At 42.0% G+C, this 16426-nt stretch overlaps 1 protein-coding gene across 1 annotated transcript in view; it reads right to left on the bottom strand.

Moving 5' to 3' along the window:
• LOC122561380 (pantothenate kinase 1-like) overlaps nt 1–16100 on the bottom strand; it is a 70480-nt gene extending 54380 nt beyond the window's left edge. The window contains exon 1 of the mRNA XM_043713143.1: nt 15812–16100. Within this exon, the coding sequence (XP_043569078.1) occupies nt 15812–15965 (154 nt within the window). The 5' untranslated portion in view covers nt 15966–16100. The remainder of the gene's footprint in view (nt 1–15811) is intronic.
• Nucleotides 16101–16426: the final 326 nt, after the last annotated feature.

A 16426-nucleotide genomic window follows, 5' to 3' on the forward strand; every position in this document is an offset into this window, starting at 1 on the left:
AGGTGCTTTTACACCAAGGTCATTAAGATAAGATCAGCCATGATCATGTTAAATAGCAGAGCAGGCTCAAAGGGCTGAATTGCCTAATCCCACTCCCATTTCCTCTTTTATGGATTTGTGTCACATTACACAATACTATGTCTGGTACACCCTGCCCTCTGGTCTGTTCCAGAACATGCTATTCTAAAAAGGAACTTTCTTTAAATGTTCAACAAAGTTCTCTTGAAGGCTACAATCACCAAACTGACTTTTCCAGTTTTTGACTTACTAAAATCACCCATGATTACAGTTGTCCCTTTATCACTAACACTCAATATTATTGCTTATATAATTTCCCCTACATTATGGTTATTGTAAGAGACATGGAATCACTCCCTTATGTGACTTCTTTTCCCAGATACTCCACACCTCCTAAACCAAAGTCACCTCTAGCTGCACCAATACCTGTCTTGATAAAGTGTGCTACTCCTCAGCTTTAGTCCAGTTTCCTATTCTTCTTGAGTGTCACATATCACTCAATACACAGAACCCAACCCTCTTCATCCTGCAACCATGTCTCTGCATTGGCTATCAGATGATAGTCACTCACCTCAATGTGTGCTATTAATCTTGACTACTCATATACTCTTAGGTTCTTTATCCAACCCCTGTCAATTTCTGCCATTCTCTTGACCTTCATTTTTTACGAGTGTTTTGCTGCCTCACTTCGAATCTATGGATTGACTTGTTATAATTACGTAAATCTGTAACCCTGTTTAGTTAAAAGCCCTCTTTACTTCCCTACTTATGTCGCTCACGCATCCATCAGTCCCAGCATGACTCAGGTGTACATTGTGCCATTGGTAAAGATCTCACTTTTCCTAGTACTAGCATCAATGCCCCATGAACCAGAAACTCTTCTCCCAAACCAGTCTTTTGAGTCACACAGTCAATTAATTAATCTTATTCACTCTGTGCCAATGTGCATGTGGCTAAGATAACAATCAAAGGATTACCACCTTGGAGGTCTACTTTCAATTTAGAACCACCTTCTCAGCAACACCTCCTTCCTGGTTCTACCTTTGTCATTGGTAGCAATGTGAACCACAACTGGATCCTTCTTTTTCCAATACAAGCTATTCTCCGTGCAGCTATCCCGAATCCTGACACTGGGCAAAAAACACTGTCTGAATTTATGCTCTTTGCTGCACAGAACAGTGTCAATATCCCTCACTATAATGTCCTCCGATCACCATATTACTTCTTATCCTCTTTTATTAATGGTTTCCTGTACCCTGGTGGCATGGTCAGTTAGTTCATACACCCTACAGCCCTTACTTTCATCACAGCAAGCTAAGAAAACTTCAGTCCTGCTGGACAGTTGGAAAGACAGGGACTCCCGTCCTCTGGATCCCTTTACTTGCCTCATTTACAGTCATACCCTCTTGGCCCTGGCTGTTTTCCAAACCATGGACTGAAGGGACACACTATATCCTGGAATAAGTGCCCAGGTAACATCACCCCCTCCTGATATGCTGTGATGACTGCAGATCATTAGCTCCTCCAGCAACGAGCACAAACTGAAATATGCTTGCCCTGGACTGCACTGGCATCCAGAAGCTACCACATTCTGCAAGGATAGAACATCACCTGTGTTGCCATCTTCAATCCATATCCATTCACAATTGCTAATCAATCAATTATAATGCAGAATAGGCCACTTGACCTATCAGGTCCACTCTGACATTCAGTAGCTGGCCTGGTAATTAGATTCACATCGTACAGAAAATGCCCTTCGGCCCATCGAGTCTGCATCGACGTAGCACTAAAAGTGCACGAACCTGAATTTCCTGCGCTTGTCCCATATCATTGAATATTATGATATTTGAAGTACTCATCCAAATATCTTTTAAAGGTTGTAAGGTTTACAACTTCCATCACCTTCCCAGGTACTGCATTCCAGATTCTCACCAACTGTGGCACTTTTTTCCTAAATCCCCTCTCAATCTCTACCTCTTACCCAAAAATTAAGCCCTCTTGCGATTGACTCCTCGACCAAAGGGAATAGCTGTTTTCTATTCACCCTATCCATACCTCTCAATCTTACATACCTCAATCTTCTCTGTTTAAAAAAAAAATCCAAACCTATCTAGTCTCTCCTTATAACTCGATTTCTTCATCTTAGGCAACATCCTGTTGAACCTCCTCTGTACTCCCTATAATGCGATCACATCCTTTCTCTGGTGAGGTGACCAGAATTGCACACAGTACTCCAGTTGTGCCTGACCAATACTCTGTACAACTCCAACATTACCTCCTTGCTCTTATACTCTATGTCACGACTGATGAAGGCAAGTGTTCCATATGCCTTAACTCTCCTACTCCCGTGCTCAACTTCTACTTTCCTGTCATATTCCCATAATCCTGGATTCTCTTGATTAGAAAACTGCCCATCTCAGCCTAGACCAAAGACCCAGCCTCACCAAAACTCTGGTTAAAATAAATTCCACATATTCAGCACCCTGAGAAAAGAAATCTCTGAATTTCTATTCTAAATGGGCACTCTCCCACAAGGGAAAATAACCTCTCTGCATCTAACCTGTCAAGCTCACTAAAAATCTTCTGTTTCACTAGACTTCCTCAAATTCCACCAAGTACAAGAAAAATCGACTCAACCTCTCATCAGAAAATCCTTCCATATCCGCCATATCCTTTTGCTTCACAAGCTTATTCTTCCCACTTCGGGTTTAAAACCCTTACAGCCCTATGGGTGCAATGCTTCAGGATACCTCCAAATCATTTTAGTACTGTCATAAATTTCACAATACTGACAAAGTAACATTGATAAAACTTGCTCTTTGATACCACTAGTTCCCAATTTACCTGTCCTTCTGAACAAAATTAAAAATCAAATGCTGAAGGCTGGCAAACAGTAGAAAAAAGCATCTTCAAATTTCCCTTCAGCACACTTCACTTCATGTAGAATCACAGAATCACTACAGTGTGGAAACAGGCCATTTAGCCCAACAAATCCACACCGATCCTCTGAAGAGTATCCTACCCAGACTCATTCGCTACCCTATTACTTTACATTTCCCCTGACTAATGCACCTCATCTACACATCCCTGAACACTATGAGCAATTTAAATTTAGCATGGCCAATTCACCTAACCTGCACATCTTTGGACAGCATGGATTTGTGAATTGGAAATTATATTGATGAACTTGTTGGATCTTTTGAGGATGTTATTAACAAAGTTGATCATTAGGAGCCAATGAATCTAAATCTATGCTTAGATTTACACAAGTGGTTTGATAGATTCTCCTACACACTGTTGGTTAGCAAAATTAAAGCTCATGGGATAGCATGCAATGTACTGGAATCAGTATTAGTTAATTGGCAACAAAGAATAGAAATAAGTGGGTTATTCTCACATTGACAGGCTGTGAATAGTGAGGTGCTGCAAGGATCAGTACTTGGGCTCCCTGTTGTTCACTAGGAGAAAGTGAGGACTGCAGATGCTGGAGAACAGAGCTTAAAAATGTGTTGCTGGAAAAGCGCAGCAGGTCAGGCAGCATCCAAGGAGAAGGAGAATCGACGTGTCGGGCATAAGCCGAAGAAGGCTTATGCCCAAAACGTCGATTCTCCTTCTCCTTGGATGCTGCCTGACCTGCTGCGCTTTTCCAGCAACACATTTTTAACCCCTGTTGTTCACAACATATATCAAAGATTTGCATGAGATGACCAACACAGTAATTCCAAATCTGCAAATGATACAAAGTTAAGTGGAAATGCATATTGAGAAAGATATAAAGCGATTTCAGGAGGATCTGAACAGGCTGAGTGAATGGACAAGAACATGGCGACTGTTAGAGTAAACCTTAAAGCATTTCTTTCCCCATCATGCACCTAATTCCCACATACCCAGTTGGCTACCAACTCATTCTGGCAAGGCTCCTTTGCATTCACTGTACTCACTCACTGACCATGCTTATTAGAATTACTTTTCTTATAGAACCATGATAAGGCATTCTTCAGATTAGCTTCCGTGGCCAAGAGTTTCAAGTGATTGATCAATAACTGCCACTATCAGCAGCTACCTGCTTAACTAAGATTTTTTTTAACTGTTAGTTTTGGGCCAGAATCTGATTCTTAGTCTAAAAGTGAACTTAAGAGACTTACCAGTTAAATTCCCACCATAAAGCAAAATTTTCAGATGCGTTCACTTGGCCCCTGCCTCACTCAGACAAAGTCTGTCATAATGACCTTACTGTTAAAGATAATTGGCCTGGAATTTCTTGGAAAAATTATACATCTACAACACTGGATACATTTTCCAATTAAAAAATTCTTAGGAAATTATAACTATAACGACGATAATGGTATTATTGCTAGACTAATAATCCAAAGACCAGGTAATGTTCTGAGGGGCTAGGTTCAAATTCCACCATCTGCTATGCAAGATTCAAACCCAATAAAAGCCTGGAAATTAAGAAACTGAAATGACCATGAATCCAGTAACCATCATCAGAAAAATTCATCTGGTTCACTAATGTCCTTACCCAGTCTGACCCACATGTGACTCAAGAGCTGTGGGCCTAAACTCTTGATTCTAAACTCTTAACTGCCCTTTAAATACTTAGGGATGAGCAACAAAAACGCTGGCCTACTCAGTGATACCCACAACCTATATATGAATTTTAAAGAGTGCATTATTAATGCCACACCCTAGTTTTCTGGGATTTTGTAGAATTCTTTGAGAAGTTGATCATAACTTTGCATCAACACCACCTCCCTTTGACACACCTGAGAATGTACCTGGATTTATGCAATTTTGCTCACTGCAGAGACTTAGAGCAGAAATATAACAGCACAGAATGAATGCATTCAAAACAAGCCCAAAGCTTGATTAAAAACGTCTGCCTTTTCTTGATATATAAAACCAATATAAAGAAACTTCGTTGTTCACTGCGTACAACAGAGCGCATTGTTAAAAAGTTGACAGAGACATGGGGAAACTCCTTTAGGCTTGCTATTGGATTCACACATTGGAAACACAAGCAGCTTTCACCAGAATCCAGGGAGTCAAGTTTCAAGTCAAATTGGGCCTTGCGCCCACTCAAACTTGCAGCTAGGGGCAAGCCAATCACAGAAATAATATGATTCATATTAACTTAAGGAGCACTAAAATAAAAAGAGAAGCTGCAGTGCAGGCGAAGCCATGTCAAATATTGTGGCTTTATTGCACTTGCATCCCACAACTAATTCGAATAATCTAAACTTATATTATGGTGCACAAAACCACAATTTTAGTTTAAATGATTAGTTACGTTAGCCTATTAGTCACAGTCTTTTACACTATAGGCTAAGTGTACATCTATTGCAAAACTTCCACACACAAATATTCACTAATGCTGAACCAGATGCCCACATTTATTCAGTTTGTTATTTGCTGTAAGTTAGCACCTTAGAGTTATTCAAAACAACATACTCTTGACAACAACAACATTGAAAGCACTCAAGAAGATCAAAGTTCTATTAAAAGTGGCAAGACTGTACCAAATAAAATTCTACAAAACAACTCTTGCCACTTCTTAGAGCTGGGGTTAACATTTGTTGATTTTGGCCTACATCTTTTGATTGAAAATAGAGTTAACAGAAGGCAACCTGACCAAAACAGTAGAGGCAGCAAGTAAATAGCTGATAATTTGGCAAGTGGTCAAATTTACCTTATTACACATATACCAAACATGGCAGTATGCATTTTGCATCAACTGCTGCATGGTGCTCAAATGATGTTTAAATTAGAGACCTTGCACAAACAACAGATTGTGCTTGATCAGTTAAAATGTGAATGTTTCAGATGTGGTGCAGATTATTATTTCAAGTACACTGAACTTTGACTTATCTTAAGTAGCAACTGAGAATCTGTTTAAGAGCATGTAAAAAAAATTGTAGATGGCCACAGCTGATAAGTAATGCACATTGATAAGAGCGACCACAGTGCATTTGAACTCATACAACCTTCTGATAATTTAAGACTCAAAGTAGAATGGAGATACAAAATAAAAAGAATAATATTAGCTGTCAGGTGTATGATCAACTTTACTTTGATGCTCCTGAGTGTAAATGTGCGATGCTTTGCCTACTATAGAATCAAACCAAACAGTGCATCAGTGGGAGAGATGACAGGGTAGAAGTGGATGATATTTCATTGTTCAAATTACAAATTGCATTTAATAAATGCCTTTAATATTGTAAAACACACTAAACCACTTCTCAGTAACAATATTAAACACAATTTAACACCAAGCCACATAAGCCAAGACCTGCAGATTAAAATGCTTGGTCCAAAGGTAGATTTTAATAGCATTTTAAAAGGAAGAAAGCTGGAGAGTTAGGAGGTTTCAATCAGGAATTGTAAAGCTGAGAGCCTACGCGCTGAAGGCACAGTTGCCAATGGTAGAACAATTAAAAATCAGAAATGTGGGGGGAATCCAAGATGGTGCGATCTGAGTAGATCTGCCTTACTGAGCTCTGCAGCCCAGAAAAAGGTACCTGTGCAGCAGAATTTCGCTGAAGAACACGTGGCAATCTGAGGGATGATCAAGGAGTTGATGGAAGACAATCACACTTGACTGGAGCCAATTTCGGTCATGCTACAAAAGCAAGAGTTGGAAGGGCTCAGGAAACAAGTTGAAGAGGTCGAGTGGCAGACTGTGAGGTCGGAGACCGAGGTCAAGTCCTCAGTGGGGTGGATCCTGTCCCTCGAGAAACAGATCCGGGCCTTGACTGAACAGGTCAATGATCTGGAAAATCAAGGGAGGAGGAAAAATATCCAGGTCATTGGGCTGCTGGAGGGAGTGGAAGGTAGGTAGCTAGTGAGCTTTTTTAAAGACTGGCTGCCACGCCGATGTGAACAAGGTGACGGCTGACAGAGCTCACCGGGTTGCGGTTCACAGATCCATTCTGGATCGGTGCCCCCGCCCTGTTCTGGGATGATTTCAAAACTACAGGGACAAGCAGAGAATCCTGGAATCTTCTAGAAGAATGGGTAAAGATCCACAGGTACTGACTTGTCATGAAAGTAAGTTAACGTTTTTCCAAGACTTTTCTGCGGCAGGGATCCATAAAAGGAAATAGTTTGGTGACCAAGCAAAAAAGAAGGGACGTTGGTATTCAATATTCGATGAAATACCCAGCGGTGTTTCATATTACTCACGAAGAGACAGTGCGGGGTCATTTAACTCCTCAGAACAAGCAAAAAGTTTCTTGGACACTAAAATAATTCAGATGGATTTATATACTGGAAAATAACGTTTGGGTTTTTTTCTCCTGCTAGGTTTCTTGTAATGTTACCCTTTTCATAAAAAAGCTGCTCTTGGTGTGATTTTTTTTCTGATTAGGATTGGTGTTGGAATATAGTTGGGGGCGGGCAGAGTGCTCACTATTTTGTCTGTTTCCTTCTGTCCCTTGGGTCTCGGATGCAGCTCGAACCGGATAGGGAACTGGAGATATGCATGGGAAATGTAAGCACCCTCTATGGTCAGGGTGCCTTTTAAGTGCCTTTAAGTGCCTTTTGTGTTTTGTTGTTAGTTTAGAGTTTTAGATTTTCGTAAATACACTCCAAGAGTCTTCTTTTGAATATGCCCATCATTCTATAAGTCAAATTCTTCCTCTTGGCAGGTTAAAGGTGGTTGTTAAGGATCATGGCTAGCAGTGTTCTTAAATGATGCACCTGGAATATTAGAGCTATCCTTTCACCTAAAGAAAAAGGTGTTGTTGAGCCTTAAAAAGGAGAGAGTGGATGTTGCCCTGCTGCAGGAAATTCACCTTAATGACATGAAACACGAAGTTACAGCAGGACAGGTTTCATCAGACCTTTTTCTCATCCTTTAACACTAAGAGCAAGGGGTTGGTCATACTTGTCCAGAAGAATGTTCCATTTAATTTAATAGATTGCGTTAAAGATGAATATGGTCAGTTTGTTATCCCTAAGGCCCTAATACATGTGGAGGAATATGGTATTTTGAATGTCTATTGTCCTCTGGCCCAAACCCTTAATTTTCTGACTGGTGCGCTAAGTAATGGCCTTTGCATTGCATTGCAGTATAGTATGGGTAGGGGGGAGAGGGGAAGAGGAGAAGAAGAGAGAAAAAAAAGACTTTAATTGCCTGATGGATCTGTGCTGGATAGAATGCCCAAAGATTCCCCAAAGCTTTCTTCACAATCTAAACAGTTGGGTGATCTACGTGTGGAATGGGGATTGGTAGATGTTTGGAGACATCTCCACCCTACGGGCAGAGACTTTACATTCTTTTCCGATCCGCATAAGTGCCATACAAGGATTGATTTTTTTCCAACTCCTACAGCTGTTCAAGATTCGGTGGTATCTTGTTCAATCGCGAATATTGCTATCTCTGATCATGCAGCAGTATATTTAGTGGTCAAGGTTAAGGGTTATGCAATGAGTTCTTGGTACTGGCGAATGGATCCCTTCATTCTCAAGGACAGCAAGTTCAGAGTACTTTTCTTGGGAATTTGAAGCATTTTTGGCCACCCACTCAGATGCAGCTAGTAACCCATCCATTCTTTGGGAGACTGGAGAGATAATAATCTCATACTCGGTCAGTCAGAAGCAACGGAAGGGAGAGCAGCAGCGTCTACTCAAGGTACAACTGAAGGCAGCTGAGGCGGCACATTACAGTAGACCATCAGCTGCACTAAGCTGCAGCAGATCATAGCCCTTCGATTCATTTTAAACTCCACACTAATGCATCCAGCCAGGAAGGAACTTTCCCCTGCGAAGCAAAGGTTGTTTGAGCACGGTGATATGCCAAATATTTACCCGGCTTATCTGATTAGTAAGAAGAACGCCTCCCAATCTATTGCTTCTATGAGGGAAGGGAATGGGACTCTTTCTTTTAATGCTAAAAAGATCAATGCAACATTTCGGAGGTTCTGCTCTGAACTATATCAATCTGAATGTTGTGAGGACAGGAGGGATAAAATGGAGTGTTTTTTAGGAACTTGAATCTTCCAGGGGTGTCTGCTGAGCAGGTGCCACTCCTTGGTGCTCCATTAACAGCACAAGAGATGCAGGAGGTGGTGAAGCAATGTCAAAGTGGAAAGACACCCGGCCCTAATGGACTTCCCAGTGAGTTTTATAAAGAATTTGTAAACATACGGTCAGGGCCAATGCTAGACACTTATAACTATTCATATAGTCGTGACTGCCTCCCGGCATCCTTGAGTGAAGCTAATATCTCTCTTTTCCTCAAGAAAGGGAAAGCCCAGGAGGGCTGTGCTTCTTATAGACCCATCTTGCTCTTGGACAAAATTTTAAAATCAGAATTTAAGACTTTGGCATTGAGGTTAGAAGGTGTGTCGCCCTCTATTGTTAAAGAAGAGCGGAAGGGCTTTATAAAGAGTTGTAGATGCTCTAATAATGTTAGGGAGCTGCTTAACTTGATTCAAGTGTGCCAAGAGCCATTGGTTCAAGGGTTGGTGGTCTCTTTGGACATGGAGAAGGTAGTTCATTGGGTTGAATGGCCATATCCCTTTTATTCTCTGGAGCAGTTTGGCATGGGTGAAGTGTTTACTAGATGGGTAAGGGCCCTTTATGGTGATCATCTGGCAGCGGTTCTCACCAACAGTATCATTTGTGAGGATGCAAGGAGGATTTCGATATGTAATAGGACCTATGCTATGAAGTTAAAAATTCTCCATAGGGATCACCTTGCAAAGTTTGAACAGGGAGCCTCTTCAATGTGCCCCAAATGTAAAATAAACACAGGTACCCTCACTCGTTGTCTGTGGTCCTGGCACAGGCCCTGTGCATATTGGAACACTGTGGCAGGAGTAATAGGGAGGGTCTTTATGGATAGACATTTTAGTCAACATGGACCAGTTTGGGTCAAAGGGCTTATCTCCATGCTGTGGGACTTTGAGATGGAGAGGTACACACTGTGGAATTCCCAACCCCTGTTCTGATTTTATATGGCTGCTGCAGTTAAGTTTCCAGAATGTTAACACTAGGAGATACCAATGATGGTAATGCCATTGAAAGCCAAGGGAAGATGGTTAAGATTCACTTGTATGAAATGGTCATTACCTGGTTCTTGTTTTGGAATAACTGTTGTTATACGCCACTTATCATTCAAGCCTAAATGTTCTCTGGATCTTGTTGCACATGGACATTGATATCTCTCATATTTAAGAGGTTGAGTGGTGTTGAACACTACAATCATTCATGACAATCTACACTTCTGACTTCATGTTGATGTAATTGAATATGGTTGAGCCAAGGACCTATCCATGAGGGATTCCTGCAGCAATATGCTCGTGTTGAGAAGAACAATCTCCAAAGTCTCCCTGCATGGAAAAACTACTCTAATGAGTGGAGTTTTGCCTTCAACCCCAAGTCCTCCTAACTTCAAATGTTGTTAATACTGTTTGATGCCACACTCAAATGCTGCATCAATTTCCATTTGTCACTCTTACCTCTTTTAAAATTACCATATGTGCATTTTGCATAGGTGCAAGTGTTGTAATTGTACTAGAACTTGGCTAGTGGCACAGCTAGTTCTGGAGAACGAGTTCAGTATTATTGCACAATAGCTTTTGTAGCATTGTCTTCTGCTGCTCCTTATTATGGAGTGATTGAAATTGGTTAATTAATAGCATCAGAGAAGTTGGAAATTTCAGGAGGCAGCCAAAGTGGATCATCCATTACGTATTCCGGCTGAAGATGAAAGCAGATGTATTGGTCTTACTTTTTGCAGAGGATATGCTAGGCTCCACAATGATTGAAAATGGGGACACATGTGGAATCTCTTCCAGTTATAAGTTTAATTGCCCACCACCATTCACCACTGGATGTGGCTGGACTGCAGAGTTCAATTACTTTGTTTTTTTACAGCTTCTTAGCTCTGGCTTCAGCATACTGGCCATTATCACTTAGCCCTTTGTGAGACTTTGCAATGTACGAAATTAGTTGTCACATTTCTTACATAATAGTAGTGAGAGTTCAAGTGTCTAATTGGCTGTGAAGTGTTTTGAGAGTTTCTACATAAAATGCAAGCTTTACTTGATACTTTCATAAGCTGTTGGTCATAGAATTATTTACACATTTTAAAATAGGCAACCTATCACCCACCCATCAAATAATATGCACGCATTTAAAAAGTTAGCAAAATTAATGCCTTTACCTATTTTCCAAAGAAAGAGCTAATTTAAGAGTTCAGAAAGTGAGGTTGCACATCTGAGCTAACACAAATATACTGACTGGAATTTTATGAGGTTCTTGTGGGAACAATCACTTAAATTTCCATCAGTGATACAAATTGTGGATCTAAAAGATAGTGGATAGAGGTCTGTGACTAGCGGTGTGCCACAAGAATCAGTGCTGGGTCCTCTACCTTTTGTCATTTATTTAAGGGATGTGGATGTGAATATAGGAGGTATGTTTAGTAGGTTTGAACATGATAGCAAAATTGGTGTCAAAGACAGTGAAGAAAATTATCTATTGATCAGATGGACTGAGGAGTAGCAGATTGAGTTTACTATAGATACACATGAGGTGCTGTGCTTTCACAAGTCAAACCAGGGCAGGTCCTTGGTGAGCTCAGTGAATACTGCTTCCATTCTGGTTACCCTTCTGTAAGGATGTTGTTAAACTTGACAGGGTGCAGAAAAGATTTACAAGGTCTTTTCCCTGAAGTCAGCAAGTCCAAAACTAGAGAGCATAGAGCATCAAGGTAAGAGGGGAAAGATTTGCAAACGACCTGAGGGGTATTTTTTTCACGCAGAGTGTAGTACATATATGGAATGAGCTGCCAGAGGAAGTGGTAGAGGTAGGTACAATTACAACATTTGAAAGGCATCTGGATGGACTTGGGGGATATGGGCCAAATGGAACTAGGTCAGATTTGGATGTTTGGTTGGCACAGATGAGTTGGAGCGAAAAGTCATACAGCACAGAAATGGACCCTATGACCAGAGCCATGAGGCAGAAACCAGAGGCTTGCAGAGACTGAGCAGCTAGCTAACTCACTCAAATGCCAAGATCACTTTCAACTTCATCTTTGGTTAAATACGATTTCTTGCAGGCAGCACTTTATGTTTGTTGACATTGGGTCTAATCTATCATTATTCATGCCCACTTATATTACATTCAACGCTTAATTTCTGAGCTGTCTCTTCTAAACCACTTCCTTTCTAAAATCATATAGAAATGCGATCAACTTACATTGATGCAAATTAGAAATAATAAATAAATGAGTCCTTCACACCAATGCACACATTGTAGCTCACTTCCCTGCCCCCACTCAAGCACAACTCATTAAATATCAAATTGCTTCCTACTCTTCAACTAAGTTATCATTTCTTTAAATTCATTCATGACACAGAGATGTCACTAAATAGGCCAAGATGTATTGCCCATCCCTAGTTGCCCACAGATCAGTTTACCTGGATGTTGCCAAGAATAGAGATTTTGAATCTCTAGTTTCACTGGAGTGGAGTTTGAAGGGTGACCTTATAGAGGTTTATACGGTCATGAGGGACATTGATAAAGTTATCAACAAAGGTCTTTTCACTAAGTTGGGAAAGCTCAAAACTAGGGGGCATATTTTTAAGGAGAGAGGAGAAAGATTTTAAAAAGGACATGAAGTGCAACTTTTAAAAAAAAACACAGAAGGTTTTGCGTGTGGAACAAACCGCCACAGAAAGTAGTGGATGGTGGTACAGCTACAACGGTTAAAAGAAATTTGGATAAGTTCATGAAGAGGGGGGTTTGGAGGGATATGGGCCAAATGCAGGTAGGCAAAACCAGCCTAGTTCGGGAACATAGTTGGTCCAAAGCATCTGTTTCAATGCTGTATGATTATGACTTTGATTAGATTCGATTCCCTACAGTGTGGAAGCTAGTCATTCGGCCCAACAAGTCCACACCGACCCTCCGAAGACTAACCCACCCAGACCCATTCCCCCTCTGTGTAATGCACTTAACACTATGGACAATTTAGCATAGCCAATTCACCTGACCTGCACATCTTTGAAAGGTGGGAGGAAACAGGAACACCCGGAGGAAATCCACGAGGACACGGGGAGAATGTGCAGACTCCACACAGATAGTTGCCCAAGGCTGGAATCAAACCTGGGACCCCGCGCTGAGAGGCAGCAGTGCTAACCATGTAGTTACAGTGACGCCATTTGACTCGACTCAAATTCTGGAGTCACATGCAAACCAGACCAGACAAGAACAGCAGTTCCCTGAATCAGATAGGTGTTTCCCCCCCCCCCCAAAGATTAGCAATGGGTTCATGATCATCATTAGACTCTTAATTCCAGATTTTTATTAAATAGAAAATTCCACCATCTGCCATAGCAGGATTCTGGCGACCTGGGTTGCTGGATCAATAGTCGAGCAATTCTAGCACGAGGGCACCACCCTTTCCTTTGTCCATCAATAACATCCATGCTGAATTCACATTTTTAAAAAATGTAAGAGAGAACATATCTGTAGAACTTTCTAAATGCCTTCTACCATGTTAACACTTACTTCTTGGCATGCCATTTTCTCAAAGAAATGATACTCCATGTAGATAGGATTAGATGGATAAAACAGGCCCATCTGCTCCCCTCAAACATTTTATTTTCTTTTGGATGATTTTTCTCTCAAACAAATCTATATTACTCATATCAACTTTTCCTTGTGGTCATGGGTCTCCTCATGTGAAAATATCTGAAAACTTTGTCTAGCTGATCAATTTTTTTGATAATATTCCACAAGAATATTCCTCAGCCTCTTATTTTCCTGGAGAAAAATACCCCAATTCATCCACATAGCCGCAATCTCAGTTCTGGCATCAGCTTTGTAAACCATGCCTACATCTTCTCCATTGTCTGTATCTTTCCATTTTACATAAGCAAACCAGAACTGTGGTGCATATCCAAAGTGTAGGCTAATCAAGTTTCAAGACAAATTTGACAAATGCTGATTTCCAATTCTTTGATTTTGACATCCATTCATAAAAAATCATCCAAATTGATGATTGCACAAAGAATGTTTGTGTTTGTTGATGAACCATTATTTAATATAGTCATGTTTGAGGCAATAGACAACATATCCATGGTGAAATTCTTAGTACTGATGTTTACTGCAAACGTTGACTTTCTGATGAGTATCCCAATATTGAACAAATGTCTCCTGGATGCAGGTTTCTGCGTCAGAATAAAGCATCTGCTGGAACTTAATTGTCAAGGTTAGAATCAAACTCAATGATACAGCACAGAAGAATGACATTTAGCCTGTTACTTATATACCAACTGTTTAGAACAAACTGTTCCTGTTTGTTTACTTTGGATTCCAACATCTGCAGTTTTTTTGTCTCCAACACATTTCCTACTCTTTTCCCATAATCCTGCAATCACTTAAGAATTTATCCTTTTGAAAGTTCAGGTGTAGTACTTGTCTCTGAAGTTAAATAAGTTACTTACATGGCTTTTTAGCTTCTTTCCGTTTCATATCTTCTTTCAACTTCATTACAATTTATAATTGTTAGCAGCCCAGGACAGAGAATAAGCTCTCACTTTTGCAATTTTTTTTGAAAAAAATCTCAAAACTCAAATATGCTACAATGTAAACTCAGCTCAAACGTGCAAACTGAACAAGTAGACAAAAAACTGCTCATACATGCAGAATATCTAAATGCAAAGCGACCAGAAAACTTGCTCCAGCACTTTGGCAAGATTCACGTTACCTTTTCCCTGATGTCAGTGGGTGTACTTTACATGTAGTGGTTTTATTGGTCATGACGGTCGGCTTGCGAAGTCACAAGTGATTACTAACAACGAACCAGAACCTCCTGAGGAGACGCTACCCAATCAGACAAACCAGCGCTGCAGGAAGACACGACGTTCAAGGATCGCAGCAATAACATAACGACACCATTCACCGGGGACCGGACTACAGCACCATGCAATACCACTGCCAACACAGAAACTACAGTGTATAGAAACTACAGATGACCATGAGTAAATACCCGCAGAATTTTTCGAACTGATTTTTACGCCAGTCATCTTTCATAATGTGAACAGACCAAACGTTCAATTCATACGTGACAAATCTGTACCATCATCTCTCATTCCCTGCACAGGAGGTGCAAATCGACCCTCAACGCCAAGAACTGTGCCACCTCCCACTGTACTCCTGCAGCGGTGGGAGTGAATGGGAAGGGGTTTGGGTCCATTGGGAATGTGGGCGGTGGGAGTGAATGGGAAGGGGTTTGGGTCCATTGGGAATGTGGGCGGTGGGAGTGAATGGGAAGGGGTTTGGGTCCATTGGGAATGTGGGCGGTGGGAGTGAATGGGAAGGGGTTTGGTCCGTTGGGATTGTGGAGAGTGGGAGTGAATGGGAAGGGGTTTGGGTCCATTGGGATTGTGGGCGGTGGGAGTTAACGGGAAGGGGTTTGGGTCCATTTGGATTGTGAGGAGCTGTGCTGATGTACCTGCTTGTGTCCAGCAGGATGCAGGGTCCCCCTGTCTATGATGCCCCGGAGATTCCTTCTCCTGAGCCGCCCTCACACCGTCCGTCCCTGACCAAGGTCAGCGTCCTGGACCGGCTGATCTTCACCCACTCCGTCTGGCTGCAGCTCAGCATGAACTCCGCCACTTCACTCCATATCCTACAACGGGAGAGCCCTGGGGTTAGTATCGGTGTGTGTCCCTCAGTCCCCCTCCCACACCCTCCTACCCCCTCCCACCCTCCCCCTCTCTCCCCCTCCCTCTCCCCCTCCCCCTCCCTCTCCCCCTCCCCCTCCACTTACGGGGTCTGTTTTTTCTCCCCGAGTCTATCCTCCTGCGGATGCGGCATTTCTTGGCGGGTGACTCGTTCTCCCGCTCCGGGCTGCGGCGGCTGGGCCCCGGGTGAAAGCCATTCTGCAGCCCGTTGTGGGCCGGCCTCGGGCTGCCCGCGTCCATGCTCCGGGCCTGCGGGTCAGTGTCCGGAGTCCGGCCTCAGCTCGAGCCTTCGGCGGCAGCAGCTCGCGTCCCGGGGTCACTGGCGGTCATCCCGGCTCCGGCTGACGTCACGCGCCTGCGCACTGCCTTTACCAGACACAACTGCGGGGCTGCGTTCATACAATTACCCGTGAAACACCTCCCTGTTCACGGTATTGCTCACACAATTACCTCTAAAATGCCCCTGTTCACACAATTACCCCTAAAATGCCCCTGTTCACACAATTACCCCAAAAATGCCCCTGTTCACACAATTACCTCTAAAATGCCCCTGTTCACACAATTACCTCTAAAATGCCCCTGTTCACACAATACCCCTAAAATGTCCCTGTTCACATAATTACCCCTAAAATGGCCCTATTCACAGAATTACCCCTAAAATGCCCCTGTTCACATAATTACCCCTAAAATGGCCCTATTCA

Source organism: Chiloscyllium plagiosum, chromosome 22 (genome assembly GCF_004010195.1).
Source record: "Chiloscyllium plagiosum isolate BGI_BamShark_2017 chromosome 22, ASM401019v2, whole genome shotgun sequence".
In the NCBI taxonomy this organism is placed as follows: domain Eukaryota; kingdom Metazoa; phylum Chordata; class Chondrichthyes; order Orectolobiformes; family Hemiscylliidae; genus Chiloscyllium; species Chiloscyllium plagiosum.